This window comes from Falco peregrinus, chromosome 4 (genome assembly GCF_023634155.1).
Source record: "Falco peregrinus isolate bFalPer1 chromosome 4, bFalPer1.pri, whole genome shotgun sequence".
NCBI classification, from domain to species: Eukaryota; Metazoa; Chordata; class Aves; order Falconiformes; family Falconidae; genus Falco; species Falco peregrinus.
In genome coordinates, this window is record NC_073724.1 from 91333228 (window position 1) to 91350707 (window position 17480).

The window sequence follows — 17480 nt, forward strand, 5'->3', positions numbered from 1 at the left end:
CACAAATAATGATGAAATTTGTTAGTACAAACTATTCAATAAACCACCTCGGGGGGGGGGGGGGGGGGGGAAGAGTAGCAGCCATCTAAATCAACTATATGACTCCATCACATTTACTGAGCTCGTTAGAAAAGTTATTAGTATAAGTGAACCCATCAACTTTCCCAACATACAACCACTAGCGCATCAGTAACTCTTTCCTTTTCCTTCCTGCACTGAATTCAGTAGTGGTCTTGTAAAAAACAGCAGATACCCTAGTCTTGCTGAAAATAAAAGCAAAACATGATGTAATATTGCGTGACGCTTGCTGAACACAAACTGGATGTGGGGATACGTGTGTCTTCTGTGGCAAACCTAGGAATTGTGTCCCCCTGTCTAGGAACTGGGAATCCAAAATAGCAAAAATGATTCTGTCTTGTCCCAGTCTTGCTATAACAGGATGTTCACATGTTCAGCACAGGATAGGTACAAGCCGTTAAGCCGTACAACCATGACTTCACACAGCCAATTCTGCCCACTCGCATTCCTCACAACAGCGGCAATCCTTCTCTCCATGCACTGGGTCAATCCCCTGTAGCCGGTTCTTATGCAACAGCTTGCTGTTAAAGGAAAATTAATTACTTTCTGCAGCAAGCAGAGCTGGAGCCAGCAGCAAGACAAATCTCAATTGGCAGTATGATGCATGATATATAAACTCTTCAAGGGTTACAGTAGAAAGAGGTCTCTCATTCCACACCAGTTTCATTCTATGTTAACTACGTAAACATTGCAGTCAGGGATTAATAATAGAAAGCAATTTAGCAGAATAGCTTTACATTTCCCTTTGAAACCTTTTCCTTAGATTGAATGTTTCAAGTCTATTGCCCCTGTCAAGATGCAGCTAAAGCTTTAAGAGAGGCCAAGCAGCATAAAATATCCTTTAAAAAGAAATAAGATAGCAACAATGCATAGAAGTACATTGTATCTCTCATCAAAATACTGGAAAAGCAAGAAAAGGAATGAGAATAAGAAGAAGAAATAAAAATTGTAGACTATCAAAGACAGTGACAGCTTAAGTTTCAGCAGACCTCTGAAATGCTACTGCCAGAACCTGGGTTGTTTTACAGTCAATGTGTAAATTTTTACACTAAAAATGAATAGCAGCTGCCTTTTCTGGTACTGATCTATGAAGAGAACCATAGATACCATAAAATCCTGGTCACTAATTTTGCAGTTTCAAGAAATACTGGCTTTTAATTCTGTTACATGGAAGATGATCAATCTAAAATTTTAAAGCATATTTGTGATACACACTACAGCAAATGACTTGTAGCAGCAACTCTTTGTATTTTCTGAGGATAGGACAAAATATTTTCAAGAATTTTTAGTCCTAACATGCATATAGCAGCTAAGTCAGTCTTCAGTTTATTTGATATGTTAATGGCAGATGACACAGCACTATAATCTTTCATTTCCAGTTTTCACATTTAATGACAAAAAAACCCCCCCCAATTCTGTCTTTTCAAACTTCCAGAATACTAGGCCTCTTTCATAATCTTTCTTTGAACAGTTTTCTACCAAAGTGCTGATATACTGCACGTGGTTCTCAAACAGATTTCTGCTGTATTAATGTAGTATGCTAAAAGATCCAGGCTTACTTCACAATTCCTTAGACAGAGACTGTGCTGCGTTTTCTCTGAAGCAGTTCTACGATACCCCTTCCCGAGCTGTGGGTGAAGGGAGGAGGGCAACGATGCAGCCCTGAGTTTGGCACACGCTGTGCCTGGGACAGTTGAACCAATCCATCATCTGATGACAGTGTTAAAATGTTGCATGTTTTGAAATAATACTAGGTATACAGAGTAAAACACTGAATCATAGAAGGAAGAGGAGGGTAACGTATGTTTAGTCATCTAGCCAAACCCTTTAATGGTATTTCAGCCATATAAACTCTAGTACTTTGTCCAGGCTAGTTTTACTATTTCACAATACACCTAAATGTATCTTTAACTGCTCTTTAATTACTTCACCTGACACAGGGCAACTAAAGGTACTTCTGCTTTGAAGATGTTCAAAACTGTTGAAAAGCTTGTAAGAGGAGAAACTCCAGAGTAAACTTCTAATGAAAATTTCTGCTGTTAGGAGAATAAAATCATTGGGTCTTCCCTGATACGCTCGGCTTCTACCACTACAACACATTGAAAGTACTATTCCTCTTTGCCTCAACTGTTCATGCCTTCCATTACTGATACCGTGGTTACAACTGCCTTAAAACTGGCAGCTGATAATCTCATCTACTGATGTAACGATACCTTCTCTTTCAGTTCACAAAAGTCACTGACTTCTGTCCTCCTCTCTGCAGTTCCTACACAAGTTCATCTCATTAAGTACACGGCCTCCACACAGCACAGACTACTGCAACTTTAACTCAGTTTTGTTTCAGTCCCTTCTTTCCACTTTCATCCTGTACCTGGAACCGTTTATCAATCCATTGTATTACACTTCTAGCCTCTCCTCCTTTAAAACTTCATCCTACGTTTCATGGCCAGGCAAAAGAAAAAACCAAGTATTTTTAAAAAACATTGTTACCAACTACATATTTTGGCTTTTCTAATAGGTAATCTTCTGTTTGGCTATGTTAGTTTTATTCTTGTAAAGCAGAAGAAGTCTTGAACAGAAAGATGAGGATTTCTCAAGTAAGATGCTCAGTTATAACAACAGCTACTAAGTTTCAAATACATATGCAGATTTCTTGAATAATAAAACCCACCACATCATTATTTCCACAATCAGTATAGCACTAAGAAGTTGAAAAAAGCAAACTTTAAGGTATTTGTCTGTTTACAAAAAAACCACTTGCAGTACTACTGGTAACAGGTAGAGTGCTAGTGAAATTTTCCAGACCCAAGGGCATACCAGATGACAGGATATAGGGAGAGGAATAACAATAGGTAATTTGTTGTATGTCAGTATGATTCGTTGTAAACAACATGGGAAAAGTGGATTTTTTTTTTTTTTTTTTTTTTTAATATAAGCACAAGCCTAAATAGGAAGGGACTTTACAGGGAAATTCTCCCACTGCCTGTGTAAAGGGGGGTACCAGAATGACTGTACCAGACAAAATGATCAGGTGGAGAACTCCGGAAATGAACGGGCAACGCAAAATCCAAAGGTGGAGAACTAAACGGCGATGATAAATTTGTATGCCATGCTGAACTGTGCCAGATGACAAGGCAGGAAGCAGATTAAGAGTCCCGACTCACAGGTGCAAGCCAAAAGGTCAGGAAGAAAACACTAGTAGCTGCAATTTTTTATAGCTTAAAGAGGGGAAAACAAACATCTGAGAAGCCAGAACAGGAAATTGCGGTAATCATGCCTCATCAGTCAAATGCAGTTATGTTTATATTAAACAGTTTAATTTCTCAGAAAACAACTGTTTGTCTGAAGAGAAGTCCTCCTTACCTGAGCTTCATACTTGACAGCGGCGGAAAGAAGAGCAATGGCATTCTCTTCACAAATGCCTTGTTTGATCGTTTGCTGGCAAAGCTTTTTCAACCTGTTTTCTCTATACAGTGTTGCCAAATCCAGCAGTCCTGTGAAAATTCACACAGCTTTAACTATCCTGGCGCAAAACATACCAATTTCTTTTCAAATTGATCAATTACCTTATTGTTTTAGGCTGAATTAATCAAAGACCTGTTCTATTTTTTTTCTCTCTAGATGATGTGTACATTTTTAAAGGTCCTCAAAAGACATATCAGTAAGGGACCCTTTTATTACCATGCAGGTGTTCCGTCATCTTGTTCACTGTATAGGATCTCATTCTAGGTGTCAGTTAGTGACTAACATCCTCTTAAATTCATGCGGGGAACAGCTCCCTTTTCAATCATGATCAAATCACCATAGCAACTCAAACAGAAAAGTTTTAGGATGGCATTATTGCCTTTTTAAGGAAAAAAATAGTCCTTAATATGAGAAACAGGGAGTTTTTTGAACACTTTTCATCTTTGACTTTACTGCATCGCCACAACTCATTCTGCTTGGGCATGTTTCCTGCTACTGCATTCCTTCTTCCTGTCACTGCTAAACTCAAGATTTAAGTGCTAATAAAATGAAAATTAACAAGCCGTGCTTTCCTCATTCTGTTACAATACACAAATTGAACTTTTCAGAAACAGTAACCTGGAGTTATTTCCATTTATAGCAAATACCTATTGCATCTTCAGGAGGCAGCCTAATGTTGTCTGTATACAGGTATTCCAGGAAGGCTCGGTAAACAGGATAAGAAAATTCACTCATTTCTATAATTTCATCATCATTATTCAATATGGAACGAAAACGTTCACACCTACAAAACAAGAACAAAGACTGTATACTGTAAAGAGTTAAGCTTGAAAGATGAGTTGCACCAAGAATTTGGTAAAAGAATAATCATCAGTCAGTCATAACAGGCCAAATACAAACCCATAAACTCTAGTTACCCGATTTCTTGGTTTGAACACGTTCATTTCCTTAAGCCTTATAAGGCTTTTAAGCCTTATACATATATATAAAATTCAGATTTTACCTTTATTTCTGTTACTGATGTTTTATGTTAGGCTCCATTTCTCCTTACAGTATTTTTAAAGGATGGTCCATGTGTTTTTGATGTAATTTTCTTAAATATATTCTACTTTAACTATGAATTCTATTACCTGGCTCCCAACAGATAAAGTTCACAGTTAATCTAGACAATTCTCACATTTCAACATGCTTTCCCCAACATGATCTAGTGAGGAAAGAAATTATTATTATTTTAGGTAGCATTTATTCCAGTGCCAGAGTCCATACACAATTTAGCATTAGATTTAATCATTATACTCGAGGATTAAAATATTTAAAGCAAAGACACTCTCACCCAGATCTTTTATCAGCTTTTTCTTGTAAGTCTGAATACTTTTGTGACAGACAAGGTACAGACAAGAAAAAAGCACTGCCTTTGATAGCTGTACTCTGCAACTTACAGTTCACATTAACTTACAAGTCATTGTAACTTACTGCTCCCTAAAAAATCCCACTGTAATATTTGCATTTTTTTCAAATTTTTTGCTGATGTAAATGAACATCGTCATCTCAGATAACTTTTCCTACAACAGCTACAATGTAATTGGACTCTTTTATACCGCACTACTTACTTTCTAACTCTCCCACCACGTCAGAATTCGCTTTTCTTTTACTAAAACTTTTATGTAAAAGGTAGGTTGCTTTCCTTTTAATGTCTCTGGGACAAGTCTATGCCATAAAGACAGCATAACTTAAATACAAGTGAAAAACAATTATTTGTTTTATTAAACTTCTTCACATTTGCTTTTACTGGTTAAAGATTTTTTTCTTAGTATTTTATTTTGTTATTAAAATAAATAAATTTCAAGTCAAATGAATAAAGAATTTAAAAGTTATTATCTAGCTTCCACCACATCTTTTACCACATTCTGGATTTGGAAGAGGGAGACTAAACCCATTGCTTTGTTTCCCAGAGCCTCATGTTAAATAGTGGTGACTGTGCTATCCATCCAGCTGTGGAACAGACCTTGGGAACAATCTGTTGCGCCAGTGCCGCCACACAAAAGCAAAAAGTCAGAGAGAAGGTGGTAAACATTGCTCCCTTAAAAGTAAGTAAATAACTAAAAATCAGCCGGTACTCATCCTTCAGTTTGCAAAGTACCTTGGAGTGACTTATCCTTTGGAGTGCCTCTCTCCCTTCTATTTCTGAGCAGAGACAGAGCAGACACCTAAATCTGGCTGGCTAAATGCAGAGCAGACAAATCCCATGGACATACTCTCACATATCTGCTTCTGCAGGCAGTATGTTGCTGGGGCAGCCTCTTACTGAGCTGGGTGTTGCCCTGCCATTTCACCACCATCACAAGCAAATACTACCAACAATATGATCTAGTTAAACAGTAGGCATAGAACAAGATGGAAAAAAAGTCTTCGTAAAGTAATGACTCTGTAATGAAAAGGAACTTTTACCAGCACTGCATGGATGACAACGCTCTGGAACAGGCTGAATGCTGCAAAATACCATTTTAAAAACATGATCCGCTGATAGTTGCGTCATGAGACTATAAGGCTTAAAGGAAATATTAATTTTACAGATTGTGCCTGATGCTTTATTATCCCTGCATGTTATTTTGATAATGCCATACATTTAAATCCATTTCAGAATTAGACACATTTGCTTCCCAGAATGCCATATAACCTGAGAAAAGCAGAACAAGAAAAAAGAAATAAGGAAAAGGTACAAATAGTTTGATTATCAGGAAAAAGAACTTCAGAAACATTTTGGGGATACCACTTCAAATCTTGTGTATCTGATGAAGGACACGTGGTGTTCCAAACAAAGAGGTAGACTATAAGCTAGAGTGTAATATACAAGCAATGAAACCAGAGAAGAAAATAGTAATACAGGTAACTAGAGTAGTAAGAAAAGAGCAGAAAAGACCAAAAAAGGGAGGCAAGAATTAAAAAGAAATGTTAATTTTATGCGGTAATATACAAGAAATCACCAATGGAACTCAGGAGCAAAAGTAGGAAGACAAAAGTGATGATGAGCAGGATGAGATAGCCAAGTATTCTGTGAAAGAAAATAGCAAAAGTTATTCTAACAATGAGGAGGGTGGAACAGAAGCAGTTAGCAAGTCAGAAGAGATCTAAAGCAGTGTCTCTAGAATATCCTAGTAGAAACTGTGCCAGCAATAACAAACTAATCTCTGCATGTTAATAACAATGTGATTACTCTGTAGAACTGCATATGTCAAATCTCACTGTAAAGTGTTAAACTGCAAAAAGCTGTAAAGTCAAAATGAGAAGCCAGCTTAAAATTCAAAGTCATTGTTAAGAAGGTTTAAACCAAGTAGGCGACAAAAAAGGAAAAACAAATACAATCTGAAGAGCATCTGTAGAAATTGCTGAAACAACTGAAGGGTCCTGTGAAAGGAAAGAAAGGCAAAAATGAACACAAACCCTTCAAATCATCCTAGTGGAGGAACCCAAACATGTAAAGGAGGAAAAACTGATTCAACTGGGAAGGCAGCAGAAAGAAATGAGCCTTTTCCTCAGCAGGAAAAGGTTTTTAGAAATCAGGGTCAAGACTGTTCAGGTGGCATGAAGGAAGATACATGTCAGATGGAGCAAAGTGATGAAAAGGCTGGTAGTAGCCAGCATGTTTGGTAAGTCCAAGCAGCAAGGAAATGAAGAAGAAAAGAGTAACAACGAAGAACAGCAGGTAGCAGGTAAACCCCTTGGCTGAGGGAGAAGGAAGTTTGTAAGAATAAGTCAAAAATTTTGAGCAGTAATGACTCAGGACAGTGGAGTACACTGTACAGTTTAGTTTATATTTAACTCTACAGTTTGTTTCTTACCTAATTTTGAGAAGAACTTTATGAACATGAATGTATTTTCCATCCACTAGAACCTTCAGGTCTGCAGTTTCAGGGTTGTCAAATTCCTTCTTTAATGACTGGGCTACTGTTAGATGGTCATCAGGCTCTAGAAAAGGGGAATTAATAGTCATACAGGTATCTCTCATGATAACATCCTGGGTATCTGTCAGCAATTAACACTCTTAATAAATACGACATCTCTTTAATAAAGACTAGTAAAAAAACAACTCAGCAGACAATGTGTTCAGTATGAAACCCCAGAAAAGCAAATAAATGGCAGCTTTCTTCAGTCCTTACTAGTTTCCTACTCCAAACAAATACTGCTACTAAAAAAAAAAGTAAGTCCCATTCCTCTGATCTATATAAGGCCAGGAAAAAAATGAACAGTCTCAGAAGTTTAATGCTGCACCTGATAGCAAATGCCATCAGTCATTACTGGGTAAATTAATCTAAATGCAAAGTGTTAATTAAAAGATACCCAAAAAGTCAATTAAAAAAAAAAAAAAAACACAATAAGATTTTCTAAAATACTCCCATGAGAAGACAGTATCTTACAGCATAAATAAAGCTATTACATAACCAACATATTGGTTGCAGTGAAACTGCCCAGCACAATAACCCTAAAAGTAAATATCAACAGTTACATGTCTATTCAAAAAGCGTTTTCCATAGACTTATGGTGTTAGAAGCACTATGTGAATGTCTGCATATTCATGTTTGTCATATGTATGTATATCCTACGTTGCACTTGACACTTGCCATTATAAAGTTACTAGACAGCCTTGAAAAGTCATCCGTTGTCTGCATAAAAGTTTTTTAAATCCTGAACTGTTTCCAAATCTCCCATCATATTTGGTAACCTCAGAGAACTACCTTCTTTAATATTACTAAAGTTAAACCGCCCAAACCTCATTCTGAACCGAGAAAACATTTTGTCTTCTGACCATATAAATACACATTAGTGGTTTATACAAATTTTGTGGGTCAGTAATAAGACTTCCTCTACAGCAAATTACATAAATGCTAGGTCCTGTAACCTACCAAGCTAGAAATAAGAGTAGTATTCTGCTGGAAATGGAAAGACCTTCACCACAAGCTCTACAAAAAACCTCAACAAACACAGTTTGATATTGTTACACTTTGTTTAGCATGGTATTTTTCATTTCATTTAGATGTTGTCAATTATGTTCAGGTATACACAATTAGGGCAATAATCATCAAAGTATCTTGATGTTGAAAGGAGTTGGGGGGTGGAGAAACCCAATGTAATGATAAAAAATCCTTCTGAAACAATGACACTGTAAAAGACTGACTGTTCTTATTTTGTACAGTGCGGTTTATTTACTCAGACCTCTGCTATCCAAGTAAGTTATAATTTTAGCCACCAATGCAAAGCTGAAGCTCTTCTTCAAAGTTAACTGGCAATTCAGATGTCCACCAATACACGTTTCCAGATGACTTCTACAGCCAGCAGAGTTAAACTGGATATAGTGGGGTTCAGTTATGAAATTCTCAAGAGAGAATGACAGCTGTTTTTATTTGTTACAGCAGTGAAGAAGGGACCAGAGGAAGGAAACGAAGAGGCAGTTTACACTGACAAGGCACAAAGCCAAGAAAAATCCTTAGCACCCGGTACTAAGAATTGTAATAGAAATGTTAGAACTGCCACAAACAGAACGAATGTGAATGCATAGATGGGGAAGTGCCAGTATACAACAGACAGAAGGGCTGTAAGTGTGACAGATGTCCACGGCACCTAGTTCACCAGATGTTAAGATCCCAGGATGCAGCTGCCTGATGATTCTAACCACATGTAGATCAGGAGACAAACATCAGTGAGTCAGTCTTGACGCCTTGCCAAGGTGGGACAGGATGAAGAGACTAGTCACTCTCAGCCCCTAGAGCGTGCAAAAAGGCACATCTGAAACCAGCAGAGAGTCACCTAACTAAAATGAATCCAGAAGACATGATGAGGGCCTGACAGCCAGCATCCTTTGTCCTGTGTCATCACAAGGAACTCTGCTCAGACCACCTGAACACATTTTTCAGTGCCAGGATGCTGGACAAACCACTTGGCACATATCAGAACGTGGGTATGAAAGTGCATCTGAAATGAGTTTTGTTTAAAAATAAAATAACGTTTTCCTCCTGTAAGGATTCACCTTGTGCTTTGGTACAATGTTGCTACAGTGTTGCAACATTATTTCCAAAGGGACCAAGAAGTCAAGGTCAAAAAAAACAAAAACAAAAGGAGCTACTACAGTCAAAAACAAGTCCCAAGATGTGAAGCAGTGCAGGGAGGCCGAGTGCATTATTCACGGTGACAATGAAGGTGAGGATAAAAGATGGGCTGGGAAATAGTCATAAATGTAGTCTTAACCATGTGGTGTTAAACTGAGTGAATATCTATGAGTATTAATGAGCAATATGCTTATTATAATAAATGGTTTACCTGGAATCTTCAGCACAAAGGTGGTAATTACATGAATGAGCATATATAATAACACTCAGGATTCTTAGCTAACCTAGCATTTCTGACCTAAAACAGCATTTGTAGAAGATAAGAAAAGGTGAATTTGCAGAAAGGAGTACTGAAAAACTGTAACACAGTCTGTCACACTTAAGCAGTTATCTCCTCTGTGAGGAACGAAATAAGGAACGATGTGGTTTTTGCTTCCCGTCTTCCTCCACTCTCCTTTGAAAAATTCCTTAATACTCTGCACTAAACTGAGAACAAGAGGCAAGAGAAAAGGTAGAAAGGAAATTCTTATAGTATGAAGTACTATTTTAACAGGGCAAGAAGAAATGGAAGCTGAATAACCCCAGAACCCTGCTAATGTATGTAGGATACATGTAACTGAATTTGTTATTAAGCTACATATACTAATAATGTCCCATTTCCTTCATAAAAATACCCGGTTCTTATGGAAGAAAATTCTGAATAATATACTACAGATACTCTTATGTGGAACTGACAACAACACACACATATTTACATGGAATGAACAACCTCATTGCCTGAGATTTTAATGCAGTAACACAATTTACATCTGATCTAGTAGTAGGCAAATATTAGGAATATTAAGAATTTCCACAGTTATCAAACATATATCTTACAGTTCTGAACAAGACACCCTAGAAAGCACAAGTGCCTCAACCTATGTGGGTCTTCAGACTGTGCCCTAAAACATGAATTCTGGTGAAGCAGTTTCCTGACAACAGGATTCTCCATTTAATTGTCTAGTCTCTCAAAGATGAAATACAAATACTATTAACAGAATTTCCTTACCTTGGTATCCAGAAAACACCAAGGGAGGAAACAAGTGTTCTACAATGGTCAGACAAAAGCATACAGCAACACAAAAGCTATTGCAAAGGCAGTACAGAAGTGGAATAGAAGCATGATGGACTCAGTACAGCTCAAACTACAAATTACAAGTTGCTTCATTCCAGCATTTAGCATAGGCTCCCAGATGATACCTACAAACAACCCCAAGAATCTCACCTTTGATTAGGTCAGCAAAGCCAGTAACTTAAGTAGCAACCCATACAGAATTGAATTTGAGGCTGAGGAATGAGCTCTCCATTAGTGCTATATACTTAACACTTTTTAGTCAAGACCAGCAAGACAAACCTTAATGTTAATCAAATATCCGAGATCCAGCAACCTGTCTCTTCAGAAGTGCAGGTCATGATCACTTGTGATGAGACTAAGTGCCTGTGGCCAGTTCTGAACACGGGAATTTGGCTCCCTCATTTCTCAGTTGTCTACTAAAGGGCATCAAGGAAAGCTGCAGGGTTCCTAAATGTTCTGCATGGCTCCCTCAAGTCTCCCAATTTAAACTCAGTTTCTCCACCCATGGCCACTTCACAGCAACATTCAGTGGTTATACAAAAAAAGAAACCTCCCCAAACCCAAGGCATTTCCCCACAGAAGTGAACTACATCAATAAAACAATTGTTTAGCACTGCCATCAGGCCTTCGCAATTTTTACAATTCCATATTGCCAATTACACATATGTAACATATGATTATGATTATGCTTCCCAGTGTATATTTTTGCAAGAAATTAAGATTAGACTTCCAATACATGCAACTGTTTTATGTACTAATGATTCTATTTAGAAGATGTCAGAACAAAAAAAAATACTTTTAAGCTCACCTACTGACAGCAGACGCCACATAACTGCAGGAGTAGCAAAGCAAGCAAACACATCATCAGTGCAGGCAAAGTGAGTGAGGTGGGGAAGGATCACTGACTGCCCACGGCATTGGCCCCACATGTACACCTGGCCGCTCTGGGTCTTGGCAGCTGACGTGTGAGCAGAGTGGCAGGCCGCAATCTCTGTAACTCTGAATTTACAAGCAAACAAAGAAAAAGGCAAGTCACTCTCAGAAGTGAAGCTCACTACCTCCTGTCTTCCTCTGTTGCAAAACAGTTGTAAGCATGTATTTCCAATTGCAAGAATGTTTTCTTATCATACGTAGCAAAATTAAAAGGGCTATCAATGTTCCTTCAAGTGGCATGTGCTCAACGTTTCTCAATGAAAAAGCATCTTGGGAGTGGTAAGACACTGTTGCAGCAGAGCACTGTATCTGCTGCAGCACATGCTCTAATGAGCCCCTTAGCTCCCTCAAACACAGCTGAGTTTCAAGACTCTGAACGTCCTTGGTGGTGCTAAGCAGTGAGGTGAGTGGCTGCATTAAGCTGTAGAGAACAGGAACTTGGAGAAGATGGAAGAGGAAATGAGGAGACATTTAAAAAAAAAAGGGAATTTGCATTTTGGCTTATAATTGAAAGTTAATGAAAAACTTTTTCCTGCTTATCGGTAACAGTTATAAACGAACAATTTAAACATACTTTTAATTAAAAGAATGTAATTATTCACACAATTACTATTACTGATGTTTAACAGACTTTCATTTTGAAAATAAAAAATCAGAACCAAACAGCACTAAAAGCTGTTTCTAAGTGTATTTCAGCTACATTAGGCTATCTTGCTAATCCAAAAGTTCATTTAGGATTTCAAAACTTACACCGTGTACAACATTACACAATCCACTGTTTTACAGCATGAACTACTGCTTGTTTACTTGTTTCCCCAGCTGTCTGGGGAAAACGGCTGGGAAGCAACTTGCTTAAAGCTGTACGTACAAATCTTGCAGGCTGTAGTGAGTGTAATATTCTCACCGACACCAGGAATACATATTCTGGCCAACAAAAGGGAAAGTCACAACAACATTAAAACCTGTATTAAAATGTGGTAACATTTTAACTGCAGCCAAAATTCTGGAAAAAAAAAATCAGCTACATTTTAAGCAAAAGCACAAACACACAAAGAAATCAAAACCTTAAAAACCGGTCATGTCTCATCACCGGAGTGAGTTACCTCTTACAGTACTGTACACAGAGATAAGTTTAAGAGGAATATCTCACTTTTCTTATCGTTCACAACAGAAAGCCAAAATCAAGACCTTAGTGGTAAGGAACAGATTCAAATTTCTGGCCACATATATACACAGCTTTACATTAGCAATAGAAATAACCACCCACTAACCATCAAGGCCTTACTGGAAAATATTTAACTTCTGAAAAATCTAAGCTTAATTTTCAGGCAACAATACCAAGAACTCTCTCTCTTTTTCTCCTGGGTTATGAGCTGGACTTAACAGCAGAAATAACACAAATTCCAGGTGTCCAATTTTACTTTTTCTGTGTGTACTTCTTGTGGAAAGTAGCATACTAAAAGTCAATTTATATTCAGAAACAATAAAGCTTTTATCGTTGACTTCAAACAATGAAACTACACCACTGAAGAGAAACTGCAATTAAGGCCTATAAAGTACAGTGTGAGACGAAGCAGAAAATAGCACATTCAGGCTCAGAACATTCAGTTTCTCTTTCACAAGGGTGGTTATATGGGGCAGATTCAAGCACTTTCACTGAAAATTCCATTCACATTTAGCAGAAGAACTACTACAAAAAATTATAGGCCATTTCTTCCAAAAAACAGATTAAAAATGCCATAATTTTTCTGTAGCTCTTCTGAGAGTATGACAACTAATGTCTGACTGCAAGACTGTAAGCATTACCTGTCCTTATCCACCATAACTGTTGTAGGATAAGACTGGTTACTTTTATTCCCAGTACCTAACTGGCCATATGAATTGGCTCCCCAGGCATATATCTGACCTTCATCTGTTAGCACTAATGTATGTGCATAGCCACAGGCAACCTATAAGGAATAATAAAAAGAACAATCTCATTTTTATGTAACAGTAAGTTAATACATAACAGATAGTTACATGTTATGCTATACATTAATGTTATTGATTCTATATCAGTGTAAAAATTAAAAATAATTACAAATAGAGAAACATTCATTAAAAAGGGAAGCAAAGCAGATGAGGTGACTTTGAGGAAAAAAGGTACCAGTGAGGAACCCTGCCAGATCATCTCAAGAGTACAGCAAAGGAATAGCTAGAAATCGAGGAAGAAAGAAAACTATATGACAAATATGAACAGCATGCAGAAAGAGGCAGACAGTCTTGTATTGACCTTGCTCTATGGGCAACTGCTCCACATGAATAGCTTACAGGCCTGTAAAAACAGGTGAGGTCTCCCTGTCTGCTCCTCTACTCCCTGACTGCCAGCCACCCAGAACTGTCCGCTCCCTGTGCCAGCTCCAGTGGACCCTCTGCTGAGATGAGTTACATCATTGGAAGAAAACTCTCCACAGCTGAGCCTGAGGACCACCAGTGCCCACACAAGGTGATCAACAGGAGCAGCCAGTCATGAAAGAGGGAAGAAATGAAACTCTCCATCTTGATGGCAGTACACAACTGTCAGCTCATACCTTCTTGTGGAAACCCACTCGGTCCTGCTGAGCTGCCTCCTCAGGCACCCCACACAAGGTTGCTTGAATATTCACTTTACGACCTATATATGCAGCACATGCTGCACATACAGATAACACAATGGCAAAATTACCAGCAACACTCTTGCTCTGCATGAATTAATATAACATTATAGCTAGATGGCTATCAATTCACATTATATGAAGATGTGTGCTAGTTTTGAACAATCTGTAAAGCAGATATACTGTAAGTACATGTAGTCCACTGACATCCATGAAGCATATGATGTGCTTAGATGAGATAAATCCTGAAGTTATTCACTGATTGGAGGTATACAACTTGGTATTAATCAGTATCAAGCAAATGAAGTGGATAGAAATAGGATCCAAGTCAAACCTACCGGTGCACTCACTCTCTAAACAGGACAATAAATACAGGGGAAAAATAATATTCCCTTTATTATGTTACTCTCCAACACCGACTGTTACCAGCAAAGCTACTGTTTGTATGAACTGAATGTAAAACTATCATTAAATGAGTTTATTTTAAAAGATTTATAAAATCCAAAACTTCCCCTAAATCCAAAGTCTATAAATCCAAAGTTCAAATTAGTCCTGTAAATTTTCACCCGGTTACAAACCCTATGTTTTCTAGCAGAATGTGTCATTTTCCTGACAGTATCCTCTTATTTTGGATAAATCAATTAAAAACTGAACTGAAAAGTTCTACAGTTACTTTAAATATTTCTTATCAGTCAAAACAGGTTATCAGTTTGCTAGTTACACTGTAGCCAGGCTATTTGGTAAAGTGTAATAACCACCCAAGATCAAGACTAACCATAGAATCATACCAACTGTTGACCAAAAGCAGTTGGAGACAATTTCTTCAGACTCCAAATACAACTTAGTCACTGTGGCTGGACTGCAATTCTAAAAGTGATACTCAGTCTGCCAGAAAGACAAAATGCTAAACTGCAGCATTTTCCCAGAAAAGACAACGGGGGTTAAATGAAGAATGGGGTTAACAAAGGCTTTCTTATTAACTAAAATAAAAAAAAAAACCAAACAAACAAAACCCCTGTTAAGTTTCACAGGAGAAAAAAAAAGACCTAACATTTCTAATGGCCTCATCCTCTTTCAGTAAAATCCTGACCTCATTGAAGCCAATGGCAAAATTCCCACTGAACTCCACAGGGCCACAGTTCCTCCCCTACTGACAAGAGGTCCATTTTAAGATACATGTTTTTATTCCGATTAATGGCCCTTTAAATAAAGACCTGTTTCCTTTAACTTTAGAATATGCCTTAGCATATTTTCTCATAAAAGGTTTGACATGGAGCATCACACACATACCCGCTGTACACGAATGCCTTGCAAAGCTGCTATTCGGCATGGTGTTGGCTGATTGCCACTGCTGCCCAGCCCAAGCTGGCCATTGCCATTGTAACCCCAAACATAGACCTGAAAAACAGAAACAAGGAGTTTAGCTGCTTGCTACTATCTACTTCTTTTGAAAGCAATGTAACTATTTCAGAGTTACAATGATAATTTTCCTTAATACTTTCCATCCCCACACCTCTAGGATCTGTACTACATACGTAGACACACAAAAAAACATATATACAAACATACCTATATATATACACATACATATGTGCATGTTGTTCTGTACTGCAAATTGTGGATGCTGTTTCTGTTTAAAATACCAACTGCATGCTCATCTAAAATTCTAAACTTTCATATTCGTGTTGCTTTTTAAGAGTTAGATTATGTAAGACTACAACATTTTAATAAGAAGAGTATAAAATAAGTGATTCATGTGGCTGTTTCCCAGCACAGAGCAAATTCAGCATGAATACTCTTTTTCAAAGAGCTAATTTCTCATTCAAAAATCCTCTAACAGAAAAGAAAACACACTAAACCAAATATAAACCGGAAGCTATGAACAACAGTTTGATTGAGCAGGCTGTTGATAGCTTTATGCTGAACATAAATTATCAGGCTTCAGTATTTCCCTTTCTTAAGTGACATATGTTCTACTGTAGTCAATAGCTACTTAGGTCTAAACTGAAATGCTTGGAGTAATGGAGCTAGAGAGGATGTAGGCTGCCCAAAATCTTCAGTTTACATGAACTAAACCAAGAACACAACAACCTCTTTGTATCTTTGCAACGATAAAGTACTAGAGGGATTCAAAGGGTACTGCAGCAGAACAAATATATGCAATGTACTTTTATTTTCTGCTTTCTCTTGACAAAGTGTGCATATGAGCACTGAAAATTAAAATAGCATTCACATTATTCTCACACTCTTGACACTTAATATTCTAGTTTCTGTTTGAATATTCACTTCGCTACCTATGTATTTTATGTTTCTATGAATGCTAAAGACAGCAGTAGGATGACTTATTAATCGGCACTTTCATTTTTGCTAGAATATAATACCAGCTCTAAAAATCAGTAAGTTTCTGATACAAATGTAACTATTTTTACATATGAGAACATGAAGCTAGCATGAAATGGAAAGTATACATATATAGATTTGATGTGATTTAATCCCCAAATTTATAAAAATCTCCTGACCTTCACAATGCTATTTTTACCTCAGAATTGTATTTTCAAGTAAACCTGAAATTTGATACTTGAATTCCTTCAACTCAAAGCCAACTTCAATAGCTGATAAATAGAAACAGCTGCTGAATTTTATGAGTAATCTCATAAACCAAAAAGCCCTAAACCAAATTTTAGTGAATAATTTTCCCTGTTTCACTCTACCTCCTTTCTAAAGGAGAAACCATAATCAGCATGGATAGGAAGATGTGCTTAAATATGTCAGAATGTGCAGGACTATTCATGACAAGGGGTTTTACAAGCAGTATAAGCAGGTAGATTTGAGGGAGTCTGAAATGGTACACTTCCTTTTTGAGTAGTAGCTCATTACTGACAGATCTGAAATAATCTACATCAAATAAAATTAAGTCAGAAAATACACTTAAAATTTCTTACCTCTCCATTTTCCACCACAGCCATAGAGCACATCTGTCCACAAGCTATATTAACTACTATTTTATTTTGTAGACAGTTGGTAACTCTTCGAGGAATTGGTTGATTAGCTGTTGAACCAGATCCAACTTGCCCTGAGTTATTATAACCCCATGTGTATACCTGGTGTAAGAGAATTGTCATAAAAGAATGCTACATAATATACAGTTCAAAATAC

General features: G+C 37.4%; 1 protein-coding gene across 22 annotated transcripts in view; it reads right to left on the bottom strand.

Moving 5' to 3' along the window:
- LOC101912757 (RCC1 and BTB domain-containing protein 2) overlaps positions 1-17480 on the bottom strand; it is a 34484-nt gene that overhangs the window by 608 nt on the left and 16396 nt on the right. For 21 of the 22 annotated variants that reach the window (XM_055801689.1, XM_055801691.1, XM_055801696.1 and 18 more), the window contains 7 exons: positions 17267-17425; positions 15615-15722; positions 13498-13640; positions 11567-11757; positions 7383-7509; positions 4191-4327; positions 3442-3572 (listed from right to left, as the gene is read on the bottom strand). In XM_055801689.1, coding sequence (XP_055657664.1) covers positions 3442-3572; positions 4191-4327; positions 7383-7509; positions 11567-11757; positions 13498-13640; positions 15615-15722; positions 17267-17425 — 996 coding nt within the window. Of the gene's footprint in view, positions 1-73; positions 600-3441; positions 3573-4190; positions 4328-7382; positions 7510-11566; positions 11758-13497; positions 13641-15614; positions 15723-17266; positions 17426-17480 lie in introns of those variants that run through there. The other variant, XM_027790724.2, reaches the window with a different exon arrangement.